The sequence below is a fragment of the Urocampus carinirostris genome, chromosome 11 (genome assembly GCF_059441175.1).
Source record: "Urocampus carinirostris isolate Australia breed hairy pipefish chromosome 11, RoL_Ucar_1.0, whole genome shotgun sequence".
Lineage (NCBI taxonomy): Eukaryota > Metazoa > Chordata > Actinopteri > Syngnathiformes > Syngnathidae > Urocampus > Urocampus carinirostris.
Window position 1 is genome coordinate 39,419,429 of NC_142359.1, and position 16,880 is coordinate 39,436,308.

The following is a 16,880-nucleotide window of genomic DNA, read 5'->3' on the forward strand; positions in this document are numbered from 1 at the left end:
ATATCACTTGAAGAATGCACAAAATCTGTCACCTGATAACTTAAAGGTCTTTACAAGCAACACACTCCCTCTCATACACACTCAACACAGTCACGCAGACGCACACTCGTACACATGGAGAAAACTGCAATTCCGGAAGCACAGCAGCTAAGAGGATATTGTGACAAACATTGGAACGTCAGTGATGGACCTCCAAGTGGGATAAAAAGGCTCTCCTGGCGGAATCAAAGGAGGATTATCTCTTTTAATTTATGCTAACAAATGCACATGGAGTAACGAGAGCAGCTTGTTCTTGTGAGACTCCATCCAGTGTCAAAAGCGGCTACTGCAGCCTGTTGCATGTGAACACCGCTCCTGACTCCTTTATTTTTTCCGGCAGCACACTCTGTGCTCTTCAGTCCAATGTTGTCCTCCAACCTTTCCTTAATCCTTTTACATTCCCTTTATTTCCACTGTGGGAGCGTTTCTGTCTTGTTCCGCTGAGCTGAGTTCGGTGGACCCTCCTTTATTTTTAAAGTAATTATTCATCAACTATGACCAGTTGGGTCTCCGAAATCCTGCTGAATCCCAAGTGACTTGAACGCAATCTCTTGTGAAAAGTCCTCCTTTGAAATGTTTTCTTCTGCACTTAGTAGAGGCTTTACAGTCTTCTGTAGTCATGGCAACCCGTCCCGTTAATGGCGTCTAGTGGTCATGGCCAGGCGGCCGAGACCTCACAGCGTGCGCTTCATTTTTAAAGATGTGGGAGCTGATTCCGTCAAAATGTCAAGGTTGGACTTTTCGAGGAAGTTTATTCGAAAGTGTCTGAAATTTGAAACGGAGGATTTAAACGCAGTTATAACCATGCCATTTAACAAAGGCTTTGATGTGAGTTTCACATCGGCGGCCCTTTTTGGCGAGTTTTGGGATCGCTTTGAGGGAGTGAGGCCCCAGTTTTCTGCTTTTACGGTGGAGAAGCTGACTGACAATGCTAACAAGATAATCATTGTCAGAATGTTCAATGAAGCGGTGATTGCAGAAGACATCTATTTTTGGTTGAGCAAGTACTGCACGATAAAAGGCCAGGCTATGAAGGTGAGGGATGAGGACGGCGTCTGTAATGGTGCCTGGAGGGTACCCATCAAACAATGGCAAGACCCTCAGGGTTTCCAGGGACTGAAACACCTCCCGTCGATGATAGTCCTGGGGGAAGACCGAGTTTATATCCACTATCAAGGACAACCCAAACTCTGCCACAAATGTGGTGAGCACGGACATCTGCCTGAGGCATGTGATCAAATCTTTTGTGGAAAGTGTAGGACAATTGGACATTCTTCTGAGGAGTGTACCAATAGCAGAAAGTGCAATCTCTGTGGAGAAACGAACCTACAGGAACTGTCAGAAATCGTTTGCTAACAAGTTGAAAGCTGGGAAAGAAGGTAACAAAGACAATGAAATGAATAAAGATACGGAAATGCCCAAAGAAAATGGACAATAAATACCCAAAGAAAATGGACTAGACAAACAAATTGAAAATGCAGATGTCCCTCCAAAAACCCCTTTTAGTCAGGAAGGACCTGGAGGTGAGGCCAAAAAAATCAGACTTGAATTTTCCTCCAATACCTGAAATGGAACAAGACAAACAAATAAAAAAGGCGAATGTCCCTCCTGAGGCCAGAAAATCCAACTTGGGAAAGAGGGGTAAAAATAGGACCAAATTGGGGGTGGTGACCACACCGGAACCAAAGATTAGATTTAGAGGAAAACCGATTGCCGATAAAAAAAACCCACACGGGAATTGTATAAAGTTGAGCCGGAGGAAGCGGGGAAAGAAAAGAAATCTGATTTCTTCTTCTTGTGGGCAAGGAAACAAGAGACTTGCCCTCGACAGGCCCTCTGAACAATGTGCAACTGTTGTTATTTTTTATTTTTTTTAATATTCTCGAGACTTGCGTTTCATGTGTAAAAATAGAGTGTGCATGAAATGTACCCCTTTTTAAATTCAAAAGGTTGGCATGTATGCTTTATGTGGGTAAGATGCAGAAAGAAATGGTAAGCGTGGCAACAAAGTGGGCTGCACAACGTGGCATTCAATGGTACTTGGGTGTTTTTCAACCTTTTTGAGCCAAGGCACACTTTTTTCATTTAAATAATCTCAAAGCACACTGTCCTTTGAAAATGTTGAAAAAAAATCCCTGGCACTATTCCATGTTGTTGATTTTTTTTTTTGCTTAAATTATTATATTGCTTCAATTGACAGTGTCATTTTTTTATTTTTCTTTTGTGGTTACCGATTCTCAGGAGGTAAGGCATGTTATAATTATTTTTGGTGTTTACTTCTGCAGTCATTTTGGAGTTTTTTTTTTTTTGGGGGGGGGGGGAAACATGACAAAAATAATACACAAAATTAACAAAAAGTATCAGCCAGAAGATTTTTTTACTAGTAACAATATTTTTCTTTCTTTTATTTTATTAAAATTTTTTTTTAAGAAAATAATAAAATTAAATAAATCTGCAAAATCATGTTCTTTATTTGATGTATTATTGTTTATTTTCTTTGCAAACTTGAGTTTATTAAAAAAAAAGGGCTCAGTAGAAAGCCTTTAAAGCGGTTTGGACTTCCTTATTTAAAGGCTTCTCTTCTTTATTCTTGCAAGCTCAAAATCCATTGATGTCTTCTCTCCTTATTTTGAGTGTCAACTAAAGTTAAAACCTATGGTTTTTATTTCAAATAAAATACGTTATCAAATATATTTCTCCGTACTAAATCATGAGCATATGATTAATAGATAAAGGAATGAAAAACATATAGCAATTTGCTGCCACCTACTGATATTTATGAATGTTACAGATAATCCGGCAATGACTGGAAGAAATCAACAATACTGAACAATGGCCTGGTTTTTCTTTTTTTGCAAATATGACATTTAAAAATATAAGGTCTCACGACACACTAGTGTGGCCCGGCACACTGTTTGAAAAATACTGCTCTACCGCATAAATCATGTGCACGTCTTCCAATCAAATGGAATTTGATTTGACATTTAATATTATGCGAGTGACACAAAAGTGCAGTCCATGCATCAAGAGGATTTCCGAAACGAAATACACCGATTGGCTTTCAAGTGCACGCGTGCACGCACATGCAAATCCCCGGAGCGAGCTCCCCAAGACGCCCCTTGTTCGTTTTCATTAAAGCGGTGGGTGGCGCCCAATCCACCTCCCGCGACTCTACATTCAATCCGACCAGTCAGCGAGCCAGACGGCTCCTCCGAACCATTACCAAGCATCGACTGGCGGCTTCAGCGCACGGGAACAGGCACAATGACCTTCTAGCGCATCTTTACGCGCGTGACAATTCTGCTTCTTTGCGTGTTTTTTTCCCACGCAGCGGAGGAGTATGGAGACGGTATGGGTCCACGGTGTCATCTCACGGATTATGCTCCTCAGCGTCGTGGGTAAGAAAATCCGAATAAACACGAATTGGTGCGATAATTGATGTAACTTTTTTCTGTTTTTGTCACATCGCTTATTTTGCACAGGATGCGTTTTGTAGAAATCAGCTGTCAATTGGCGTGCAGAAGCAGACACATGTTGATGCTGTGCAGCGAGGCTTGCATGAGTGCATGTGTCACGCTCTCACTTCAAGCATCCTTAACTCTTTTTATTTTGGCGTGTGAAGCGCAGAACTGGTGGGTTGCGATGTGATTCACTGTATTTGCATGTTGCCATCCCGTGACCTCTCTGTTTTTTTTCTCCCGGCTGGAGACCCAGCATCTGCATTGGCCATGTTTCACGCTCATTAAGTGATGCTCGTGTGGAAATGGAGCGAGAGGCAAAGCGAGTCCTCCAGTCAACTGATCACAGAATTTATTTATGGAGATGACATAGATGGTTCTCAAACGGGGGCAGGTCTTTGTTTTAAAACCTGAATTGAGAAATGTTGTCAGGAAGATGGCACATGGAATGAACGTTATATTCAGATAGTTAGATTCTTAAAATAATTGAGTAAATAAAAGAGTTTTGATATAATGGCACAGCAGCTGGGGGGTTAGCGCATCCACACCGTGTGGGGGTCTAAGGTTCTATTCCAGCTAGCGCAGCTTTCCTCTGCTGTGTTTGCATCTTCTCTCAGTGCCTGGGTTTCCTCCGGGCTCTCCGGTTTACTCCTATACATTCCAAAAACATGCATGGAAAAATAATTGGCCAGTCCAAATTGTTCTTAGTGACTGAGCGAGCGAGTTGTCTGTGCTGGAGCCCATCCCAGCTATCTTCGGGCAGTGGGCAGGGGACACCCTGAACTGGTTGCCAGCCAGTCGCAGAGCACACAGAAACAGACAATTCACTCCCTCATTCACACGTAGGGACAATTTGAACTGGCCAATTCACCCGACATGCATGTTTTTGGAATGTGGGCGGAAACCAGAGTGCCCGGAGAAAACCCACGCAAGCACAGGGAGAACATGGAAACTTCACACAGGAAGGTTCGATCTCATGACCTCAGAACTGTGCCGCACACGCACTAACCACTGCTCCGCCGTGCTGCCCGCATCAGAGATCTTTGATATTTATCATTTCATGTTGGGGACCTCAATTATAATATATATTTTATTCTGCACTAAAGCTTTTTCAGAATTGCATGATTCAGTTTGGAATACTCCCAAAGCAGAACGTCTTTAGTACTACAAATTTTAGATGGGTAGTTGTAGAGGTGCCTGAAGCGATACAACTGCAGTGTTGTCCGTCTAACAGTATGCCAAGTTGGCACTCCAAAACAGTTTCTTTTTTGGATAGCACACACATTCAGATTTGGATGTGTGATCTGGTGGATGCACTCCTTGTGACATTATTTGTCCTATTAGTTGTAAAGCACAGTCTGCTTCGCCTTCGGGGAGGTTTGTTGTTGTTGGCTCATCTAAGAGAATTCCGAGGACTTAGACGCCACTGATGTCGGACGACAAGGTCTCGCTCATTGACCTCCAGGGGAATGACTTTCTGACTTAGCTACTGAGCTCGGGCCTTTCATTTTAAGTAAAGTAAGTTCTTGTGATTAAATAATTTAATGATTTTATTCAATAATGATCAAAGTACATTCACTGTATGTATTAATCAGTGATGTGCGGATAGGTTCATGTCTGGTGAGGCACAATGAGATTTATGAATAAATGAACCTACATCTTATTGACAGAGCAAGAAAACAATATATAAACAGTGGCATAGAAGAAATGTTTTTTTATCTTACCTTAACACAGTTCTTCTCAATTATTTTATGTCACGCCCCTCCTTGGAAGAAGAAATCTTCTCACGCCCCCCAATAAGTCTGTCTCCTCATCCGGGTAAATTTTTTTTAATAGGGTCACTTGACGGTCTACTCCATTTTGTATCAACACTTTATAGTCATTGCTCATACTCTGCTATATGCACGGTGTGGAGGGTAAATTTAAACAAAACCCTGCCAATGAGAGCGTCACTGCTCCCAAGTGTAGTGGAGGTGCTATTTCACTTGATTATTTAAAAAAAAAACATTCCCAGAGGTCAAACACACCCTACCCCCTTGACAGAGCGTCGCGCCCCCCAAGGGGAGCCCGTCTCACTATTTGTAAACCACTGCATTAACTGAAATGAAGTTTATGCGCTGCTTCCTTTGAATAAAACTCAATAGGTAATTCTCCATTATGAATCAAAGTGCATGCAACGAGAAAGAAATTACTGAAAGGCTTGACTCTGTTAGCCTGTAAAGACTATCACTAATTCTATTCTTTTGGGCAAAGTTGTGCGCCAAATCAGAATCCCTGGTCTTTCTACCACCCTTTTATGAAGCAAGATAACTGTGTGCCTCATTCTGCAGGGGCTCAGCACACTAATCCATTACGTACTAATTTTATTGATTATAATGAGAAAATTCTGTCATTTTAAAAAGAATATCCCAGAATTGTAAAGTTAAATGAGAAAGAACTTTAACTCTGAATAAATAAAACCATTTAATATACTGTATTTAAAATTTATATTTCTCCGGACTGGACGTCACTGATACAAATCCAAAACAAGCATTATTTAAAAGCTTCGCTAGCTAATGCTATACAGTGAGTGGAGCAGTCTGTTTGAAATTTTAACAAAAGGTTAAAATCCATGTTGGCAAAAATCCTCACTCAAATACTTAACCGACAGGTAACATAAGACCACCTGGAGGAACGAACCTCTTATAAAATGAGTTATCTTAATACAGTGCTTCTCAGTTATTATCTCACGCCCCTCTCAGAAGAAGTAATCCTCGCGCGCCCCACCAAGATCGATCTTTATTAAGTGATCAAATAATATTGATGGTAACAAATCTACAACTTTCGGCACATTTTTACTATTAAAAAAAACAACAACCTCATGAGACTTATCAGCGTGGTTGACTTGTAATGTCTTTAAGTGACAGTTTTGTTCACTTGGCTTCGTGCTGTTTGCTGCCAACATTTTTAACATAGCAAGCACACCGGTCTTCGATTGTGTCACTCCAATGTCGCAATTTAGTGCTTAGGGAGGAGACTTTTGTTTGTCCACTTATCACGTTTTTCTTTGCCTGTCTCTTCTTTTATTCGAAGTATTTTTTTCATGGGGTCACTTCAGGACCTGCATTGGTTTTACACTTCATACTCAATGCCCTGTGTGTAGGCTAAATGTAAACAAAACACTTTGCTACCACTGCCCACTCAAAAACAAAAAGTAAAACTTTTGAATCCCCAAGAGAATTTAGTTAGATAAGCCTGTACTTGTCTTTTTATAATTAAATATGATCTAAGAAGCTATATCTACCTATATGGGTAGATGTACATACTGGCAATAATACAACTGAAAAACTGGGATTTTGAAGCAAACCCAATGGCTGGCCAAAAGCAAAGACTACACTATACATGAATGGATACAACTGTGGCATCCACTGCGTTTTGATTATGAATTTTTTTTCATAAAGACAGAAAGTAAAAGAGAAATGTCCCGGAAGAAATCAACCGATATACATGAGGCTTTGTTAGCGATATAGCTGAAATTTGCATGTATCATTCGTCTCTGTACTTAAGTCCCACAGTGCTTTGGGGCATAAAAATATCCCATATGAGGGAAACTGCATGTGCCCACAAGAATTCGTATTACCTGGAAGCATATACCAGCACAAGCAATCATAAATATAAAGACCTAACCCAGCCACTGCTATCGGAAAACCTCCAGTCGGACTAACATCTGAATTGGATTGTTGTGCATGTTTACAAGTCTTTACATAATCAGAATACTGGCAATATTCAGTTTCCATTTAGATTATTGCCTGCACGTAAACACGCCAATTGGCTCCCAAAATGGCTAGCCCCAGAGGATAAAAAGATACATTTTGCCTCCTAACTCATATTCTACATTTACAATATTAATCAAAATGCCGTGTTTCGGAATAATGTTGATCCATACGACATATTACTGTCAGAAAAGCCTTTGGGTTGACTTCCACTTTAGGATATGGCTACCAAATTACAGCCGAATTGATGAAACATGAAGCCTTTCAAACTGTAATGAATAATTCTGATGTCACTGTGCCATATGCTTTGCAAACTGCGACCATATGGTTCCTCAGTTCTAATAACACCTGCTGTGTCTTATTCCATATGTACCGTAGGAAATACTGAGCATAATTTCCTTGGAGATGACACTGATTCCAAAGCAATCAGTTTGAAAACAGTGTCAGTATGCAATCAAAATCCACTCACCCAAGCCCATTTTGTTGTTGTGAAGTTTTAGGAGTTTGGCCTGTCACTTTTGTGACACTGAATCATTGCATTGAGCTATTGACGACTTGCTAGCGCGTGACAATTGGTGTGATGGACTCCCGCAGAAAGAGCCAGCACGCTATTGATCATTTCGCAGATCACATGGCACTCTGCCAGTAACTCAGCATGTGTGCGTGTGTCTCTGCCTTTGTGTGTACACTCGTATATGAGACTTTTTTAGGACCATTTTCTGGATTTTTACTATTATTGGGGGACCAATAGTTTTTTTATGATATTTTTGTAGTCCTGGTATGGCTAGACCTCTTTTTAGTGTTGGATTTGCAATTCGGGTTTGAGTTGCACTTTTGGTTTAAGTTAATGGGACAAAAGTGTAATATTTAGTGCTTCCTAGTGGTACAAAATACATTGATTTGAATACAAGGCAAGAATACACAAACTATCATACCAATGTTAGTTGTTGTAAAAAAAAAACATAGGTCGGGAAATTTGTATTTCTTTTACATTGTGGAATCTCTACCTGGAAGTCACCACCATGTTTGTTTGGCATCGTGCTGCTAGGCTTTGCTCTGTGGCACTGGTTTTTGTTTGCATTAGACAATACATCTAGTGGACAAATATTACACATCAGGGCTTTAAAGCAGGGATGTCAAACTCAGTTTGGCTCTGGGGCTCTAGACTTTCTGTTCTGAGACAGGCCAGATCAGTACAGAATGTCCACTCAAATTATTTTTGCTTTGTTTTTCACTTTTATGCTTTGTATTAAGCCCACATTAGTGACCTACTCCACATATTATAATCACAGAGGACAAAGGGTATTTTCACATTTCCCATTTATTCACAAAATTTGAAAAAAAGATGTTCATGTTTGTCATTGAATATTTTAACTGGTTTATTATTTTACACCTGAAACGACTCATCATGCTGTACAAACTCAACACTGCCCTCTAGCCGCTGAAGTCTGCATTTGGTTTGCATTTATAAAAAAAAAAATAATCAGAAATTTTGATACAAATTACTTAAAGACTCACTTCCTTTATTTTGACATACTCAGAAATTTATGGCAGGCAGGATTAAATCCAAAAGTCCGGCCCGTACTAATGTACTTTGATCATTATTGAATAAAATCATTAATGTTAGGCATGCCTGGGTTAAGAGTTAATTTAGGAAATCAGTGTTGAAAGTTAAGGTTAGGAAATACGTTAGGTAAATTAAATGTCTCATTCTCTTATTTTAAGCCATTTTAGGGCATTTTTGTGGAATTCCATTATATTCTAAGGACCATTAGTCCTTGTTAAGCTATTGTGATCTATCTCTTCTTTTAGGGTTGAAACCTAGATTTTAGGTTTAAGTTTTACTTTGCTTGGGGTTAGGCTTAGGCAATCAATTTTATTGATTAAGATAAGGTTAGGGGCTAAGAACTGTATTATCTTAATGGAATTTCTCATCTAGGATTGAAAAACAAATTGTGTGTATGTGTGTGTGTGTGTGTGTGTGTGTGTGTGTGTGTGTGTGTGTGTGTGTGTGTGTGTGTGTGTGTGTGTGTGTGTGTGTGTGTGTGTGTGTGTGTGTGTGTGTGTGTGTGTGTGTGTGTGTGTGTGTGAATTTAAGCAAACGTGCCACCACATTAAGCACTTGATTAATAATCTGGTCTGGGTACTTTTATTGTTGGATCCCCAATGGTGTCATAGCAATTGGCCCAAAAAAGCATGCTTACTCACTGCAAGCATGAATAAAATATAGAGACTACTCATGAAATAGTCTAGATCATGAATTGTGGGTGAAATCTGTTTGCTTTGAAGGTGTGATTCATGCTAAAATAACATTAAAGATAGTCTTTGGGTGACATGATGCGCCGCTGATAATTGACCCCTGATTATTGATCATATTATTAACGAACCAGCACACATAGGGGGCATCAGTTGCAGATGATGTCATTTCATGATTGAACTGGTCTTTCCTATTGTAATATAAAAATAAAAATATCATATATGTTTTATCGTCATTTGGTCATGCTATCTTTGTGAGTTTCAAGAAATTAGAACACTGGATTTGTAATTTGTTCATCTTGTACTTTTTAAATTAGTGCAAAGGAGATTATGGTCAAGTCAAGTCAAGTCAAATTTATTTATATAGCCCTTAATCACAAAAAATGTCTCAAAGGACTGCACAGGATTACAGTTACAAAATTACACAATTACCTGATCTTAAACCAGCATGCGGGCAAGGAAAACTCAAAAACCTCAGTGTGAGGAGAAAAGAGAAACCTTGAGAAAGGACCTCACATGTGGTAATCCCCCTTCCAGGATTGACCAGGGTGAATTACAATTAGCATTACTGTACACATAATAGTAAACATAAGGTAAGATGTTGAAAATGTCCGGAAAGTGCATGACATCAACGACGCCCCCAGCCTGCAAACCAGTCCAGAGAGTCTATGACGGCCACGACGCTGCCTCCCGTCTCTGCCAGCCCGTAAATGCAGGGGTTGACATGCTGCAGGTCAGACGCCGGTCCGCTGACCCATCCCAAATCATCCTTCTCCTTTGTATTAGCCAGGCAGGCGTCGGAAAAAGACAGGACAAAACAGAATATGAGGTGGGCATCAATCATATGCTTTGGAATAGAAGTGTGTCTTAAGCCTCGATTTAAAAACTTCCGTTGAGGTTGCAGATCTTATCTCCAGAGGCAGGGCGTTCCATAACACCGGGGCCCGGATGGAGAACGCTCTCGAGCCCGCAGACTTCTTGGCTCTCGGAGTCACAAGTAGACCGGCATTTTCCGAGCGCAGACTCCGTGCAGGAACATAGGGGGAAATCAAATCGGAGAGATAAGAGGGTGCAAGCCCATGCAAACATTTATATAATAATAAGAGAACCTTAAAGTCACATCTTGAGTGGACTGGGAGCCAGTGCAAGTTGGCCAATACAGGAGTAATATGCTCAAACTTTTTGGTCTTAGTCAAAAGTCTAGCTGCCGCATTCTGAACCAGCTGCAAACTTTTAATGCTAGACATCGGGAGACCAGAAAGCAATACATTACAGTAATCAAGCCGAGAAGTAATAAACGCATGAATTAAAATCTCTGCATCTGATTGGGACAGCATCGAACGAATCTTCGCAATATTACGGAGGTGGTAGAAAGCTATTCTAGTAATATTTTTCACGTGTAACTGAAACGACAGATTAGGAACAAATATAACACCTAGATTTTTGACCGAGTCACTATGGGTGATATTACATTTGTCTAGGTTCAGGGTAGTGTTTGAAAACAACTGACGACAGTGAGCTGGACCAATAATCAACATTTCAGTTTTTTCTGGGTTAAGGCGTAAAAAATTATTTGACATCCATCTTTGAATCTCAGTAAGGCAAGCCTCCAGATTTCTAAAACTTAAATGTCCAGTTTTTTCCAGTGGCACATACAGTTGAGTGTCATCTGCATAGCAATGGAAACTAATATTATACTTGCGGATAATGTCACCAAGCGGGATCATATAAATACTAAAAAGAAGGGGGCCAAGTACAGAGCCTTGAGGAACACCACAAGGGACATTAGATTGTTTAGAGGTCAGATTGCCATAGTTAACACATTGCATCCTGTCTGACAGGTAGGACCTAAACCACGAGAGTACAGTTCCTGAGATACCAATGCGTTCTAGACGACCCAATAATATGTTGTGGTCGACCGTATCAAAAGCAGCGCTGAGATCCAGCAGCAGTAACATTGATGAGGCACCAGAATCTATTGTTAAAAGGAGATCATTGGTTACTTTAGCAAGGGCTGTCTCAGTAGAATGATTTGCCCTAAATGCTGACTGGACAGTTTCAAAAAGGTTATTTTCTGACATGAAGTCATTTAGCTGCTGTGCAACGACCTTTTCAAGTACTTTCGCAAAAAATGGCAGATTTGACACTGGCCTATAATTACCTAGGCTTTCTGGGTCAAGGTTAGGTCGCTTAAGCGTGGGTTTAATGACGGCAGACTTGAAGGCTACAGGAACAATACCCGAGGATAGCGATATATTAATAATATTTAAAACTGATGGTCCTAAGATCCCAAACAGATCCTTCACCAGTGAAGCTGGAAACGGATCAAGCAGGCACGTAGTTTGTTTGGCCCTACTGACCATCTGTGTTAGATTATCAAGGGACAAATCATTGAAACTGGAGAATGTTTCTGAACAACCGCTGACACAGTCCATACCTAGCACCTCCACATCTTTGATATAGGAGGAGGAAATTTCATTCCTGATTAGTTGAATCTTTTTATTAAAAAATTCCATAATGTCATTAGCAGAATAAGTGCAACCATTTGGGTTAAGTTGTTGTCTGGTAAGTTTCGCCACTGTGTCAAACAAAAATTTCGGATTATTCTTATGTTCAACAATAATCTTAGAGAAATACGAAGCTTTAGCTGAGGCAAGAGCTACTTTATATTTCAGCAAACTGTCACACCAGGCCAGTCGAAAAACCTCCAGCTTAGTAGTGCGCCATTTTCGTTCAATTTTTCTGCAACTTTGTTTGAGTAACCTAGTTTCTTCAGTAAACCAAGGTGTATTCTTCTTGGGTCGGAATTTATACTTTAGGGGCGCCACAGAATCAAGAACATTTACCAAAGCAGTATTGAAGTTGTTTGTAAGTGAGTCAACAGACCCAGTGTACGAAGGGAAGGCTGCAGTTACCGTAGGTAATAATTCTTTTAAGGCTAACACCGTTTTAGGGCGGATATTGCGACTGCTAAAGCCTAAATTTTCCTTATCACAGTAAACATTAAACAGCACCTCACATTTAACAAAATAGTGATCAGAGATGGCATTAGGATACGGTAACACTGTAACATTTGAGGCTACTACGCCACGGGTCAGGACAAGATCTAGAGTGTTCCCATCTTTGAGTGGGCACATCAACTATTTGATTGAAACCAAATGTATCAATCAGGGACTTAAAAGCAATTGCAAGTGAATTTGATGGGGAGTTTATGTGAACATTAAAATCACCAATAATTACAACATTGTCCGCATAAGTTACTAAGTCTGTTAACAGTTCCGAAAATTCTTCCAAAAAATTTGAGTATGGTCCAGGCGGGCGATACACAACAACTAAATAAATTGGTGTTGACATTAAGGACCTCATAACAAGTGCTTCAAACGTTTTAAAACTAGTAGGGGTATTAGAAGTAAATTTCAACCTATCTTCCGATATAAGAGCAACACCTCCACCTTTTTTGCATGGTCGTGCCAAGTGCGAACACACAAAGTTAGGGGGAGAAGCCTCATTTAACACTACAAACTCATTTGGTTTTAACCAGGTCTCACAAAGGCCAATAAGGTTAAGATTGTGTTCATTAATAAGGTCATTGACAAGTAAAGCTTTGGAGGCTAGTGATCTAATATTAAGAAGGCCAAGCTTCAGCACTGTGGACTGAGCTGAAACCTTTCGCGAGTTTTGAACCTTAATGGCAACCTTAGTGGTAACCACCACAGGATTAGACTGCCGGTCCCGGGTCTTGTGCCTTGCATGACGGCAGATGCGGCCCGAATTCCATACCACAGGAATATTGTTGACAGGTGGAGTAGCAGGATAACTATTGGTAGAAAATAATGTTATTTCTTCTCCCTCCTCACCTAACAAGGGAGAAACAGAGGTAAGAAGCACAGAAGAAGATGCTATAGAAGAGTATAAATCAGGGTGTATGGTGCAGTCAGTAGAACGCTCTAAACTACAAAAACTATGTGAATTGCATGAATCTAGCATAGCGCTAGTTAGCTCTAGCATTACAGACTCCACACCCGTGGTAACAGGTTCACTAATCACCTGTGACCTGGCCTGCACTAGTGTACCCTGTCATGGAAGGCTTAAACAGTAATCTATATTTTTAAAAGAGTGAAAGCACCTTCCCAGTTAGGGTGAAGGCCGTCTCTCCTCAGCAGGTCAGGTCGGCCCCAGAAAGCAGGCCAGTTATCCACAAACCTAAATCCCTTCTGATTGCAAAAACTTGCCAGCCACCGGTTTAGCGAGACTAGTCTGCTAAACCTCTCATCATTGCCTCTCGCAGGCAAGGGGCCAGAGACAATTACTCGATGCCGACTCATCTTTCTGGCGAGATTACAGGTCCTAGCAATATTTTTCTTTGTAATCTCAGATTGTCTCATTCTAGTATCATTAGAGCCGACGTGAATGACTATATCGGTGTAGCTAGCCCTGTCCTGGTGTCTAGGTTTGCTCGTCAGCTCCCTCAAATTAGCCTCAATGTCGGGTGCTCTGGCCCCAGAAATACACATAACCGTGGCTGGGGTGCTAAGCTTTATGTTACGGGTGATGGAGTCACCTATAACTAGGGTGCGGGAGCCAGTAGACCGGGGTGGAGTGGGACTAGCTAGGGGGCTGAACTTGTTATGCGTCTGAATTGGCTCACCGCGATTAGCATGCCGTTTAGGGCTAGTGCTAACCGGACTAGCAGGTTCGCTACAACCCACGCTAGCAGTGGTGTCCGAGGCACCTAACATTTTCCGTTTAAACTGCTCTAGCTCACGGACACGTCCCTCTAGAAGGGCTACCTGCCTACGGACACACATTGTCATGGCCATATAAAACCTTCCGCGACGACAAATAAATCTTGTTACAAAGATTTCCTCAAGCCTTCTTTGACATCTGGTTTTTAGAAATTGATAATTTTCTAACGTGGTCTATTGAGTCCTTTAAGAGAAGATAAGTGATTTTTTTTCCACACACAACATACTTGTAGAGTAAGCAATGACTTGTCTTTTTGTCACTAACTTTCCTCATTTTACTCATAAATTACTCTTCATTCCACTTAAGCAACAACACTTCCTCTGCTTGCCCTGCCAGTGTGCAACGGGTCTATTTGTAAAAGCCATTCTGGGTCATTGGGACATCTCTTAATGGCGAAAAGGCTGGACAGGAAGTCTGCTGACATGATTTTAGAAAGATAATTTGGGAAAAGAACAGTAACAAAAATACATCAAATAATCCATGAAGGTAATTTGAATTACCTGATGCTGTGAATTAAAAAAAAACTTTACGTCTGCAATATTTGTCCGTTTACACAGTAAACCGGGTAAAAAACAAACCAAGGCAAACATAAACCGATCTACTAATTTGACCCATTTGCTCCAATTTCGTGGTTAATTTTGTGAGTGATAACATATTTCAAAATCAAACTTACCTTTTTTCAGGATACTATTATTTGATTTGTTAGAAAAAAATCAACCCAATTTTGTGGTCAAAGGAGGCCTATTTCTTGCGCATCGTTTTACAGGATACAACACACATTTTTTTTTTTTAAAACAAACTGAGTATGTTTCGTACAATTTGAGTCAATTTTTTGAAGTTACTTGAAACATATCTTGTTGTTTTTAGTAGAATATTTCGAAAAAAAAAAGAAAAAAAAACAGTTTTGGGGGTTGGTTTTTAACAATATAACCCAATGTAGTTATTTAAAAAAACCTAGAAACCTAGAAAGTTGGGTTAAATCAACCCAAGTAGTGGGTCGGTGCCCTCTGGACAAAAAAAATAAAAATGTATCAGTCATTTTGGAGCGAGCTGTATTGCTGACATTCTTATATGCAGTTTGCATCGTTTTTATTGATAATTATTCTAATTCATATCATTTAAATTCAAATAGTATGTCACTAGCCGAGGGCTTGTTGGAAGAGACCCTGGAAATGATCCAACACACTCAAATCGCTCATTTAAAGCATACTTTTCCTTTTTTCTTTCGACAGATGTCTCTCAACGATAGCCAAAGACAAAGTTTTCACAGCCGCCGAGTAATCTGGGATGACAGGCTGGTTGGTGCTGCGGCACTAATTGTGTCCCATTTTGTAATTTGTTGACCAGAACTGTATGCAAACTTAGGTAGCGGTTTTTAATTGGCAAACACAGCGATTGTGACAAATCTTTTGGCTTTTTATCCAAGCTCTTCTTTGTCGGGATAGTTTGCTGAGAACGACTTCTTTCTTAAAGGTTTTGACACAATCGCAGTGGTTTTGTGGGAAACAGAAGGCTTCATTGTTAGTGTTGTCAAAAGTGAAGTGGAACCCAAACCAATTGAGTTGAATGAACGTTAAATGCTGTGTTTTTGTCAGGCAGAAGGGTCAACTGTGACCAAATGTGAGTCGATCAACGCCCAGCACGTCCAACTATCCAGCCAAACACCCTTAAAAGTTGCTCACATTCCAATAGTAGTCCTTGAGTGGCTTCCGAGATTGACAGCCTGGCCCTTTTCCAGTTCCCTCCCCATGGCCTCGTTCCTGCTTTTCAACAGGAAGGTTTGGTTGTTTAAACCTCAAAGGGATGCTTGTCTCACCAAAATTTGTGTGATGAAAATTTAAAATTGTGAAGAAATTAAACAAGGTCATGATCTCATAATATTGAAAGATTGTGAGACTATCTTCTGGCAGCCTCAGGCTCGGATTTAGCACATATCTTCACTGATATGGCCACTTCGCTTTAGTTGCTATTATCATTTTGGCAGTTAACTCTAGGGTCACAGATGCTACCTACTTAGGCTAACATTGTGTACATGGATAGCTGACAATGTTAGTGTCTTTAGATTATTACCCTATGTTCAATCTGACAAATTTTATAAAAATGTAAATTAAACTCTTTTCAGAAAATAGATACTTTTCCCATACCTTTCTTTTAGAAAACCGTCAAAGGAAAATACTCCGAAATTTCATCATTAGTCACTATATTTTAAAGGTGCTGTATGGAATTAGCAACTTTTCTATATTTGATGTCATTTCGAGTTTTTATTTTGGTTCCTATCAAGCTCATGTTGCACGTGCAAGTGCGTGGATTCCTTAGATGCGCTAAAATAAACTCTTCTTTTAAAATTTTTTTGAGGTTTATGTTGGCGTTTGGACTGTACTTGAAACGTTCCTTTTCTTACTCTCATAATTTTCATGCTACACTAACAAAAAACTACGGTGATGAGCATAAAGCTACTCTTTAACTATCCCCCTTTTCCTCCTACTTAATCTTTTTCGTGACCTGAAAAGCTTTGTTAAAAGTAAGGTAAAAGCAGGGTTACGATATAGTGCGCTACCTTCGCCCACAGGTCCCCTAATTGGGTTGGGAACTGGGCACAGGTGCGTCCAATCTCTACACACCTATTCCT

At 40.2% G+C, this 16,880-nt stretch overlaps 2 protein-coding genes across 3 annotated transcripts in view; both read left to right on the plus strand.

The window, feature by feature from the left end:
- The first annotated feature begins 693 nt into the window (after positions 1-693).
- Positions 694-1,395, plus strand: LOC148357341 (zinc finger CCHC domain-containing protein 3-like). Its single transcript, XM_088348466.1, has one exon. It carries the CDS (start codon positions 694-696, stop codon positions 1,393-1,395), a length of 702 nt encoding a protein of 233 aa, XP_088204592.1.
- A 1,799-nt stretch (positions 1,396-3,194) lies between these two features.
- ptprz1b (protein tyrosine phosphatase receptor type Z1b) overlaps positions 3,195-16,880 on the plus strand; it is a 91,563-nt gene continuing 77,877 nt past the window's right edge. For both annotated transcript variants that reach the window (XM_088346708.1, XM_088346709.1), the window contains exon 1: positions 3,195-3,437. In XM_088346708.1, coding sequence (XP_088202834.1) covers positions 3,380-3,437 — 58 coding nt within the window. In that variant the 5' untranslated portion in view covers positions 3,195-3,379. The remainder of the gene's footprint in view (positions 3,438-16,880) is intronic.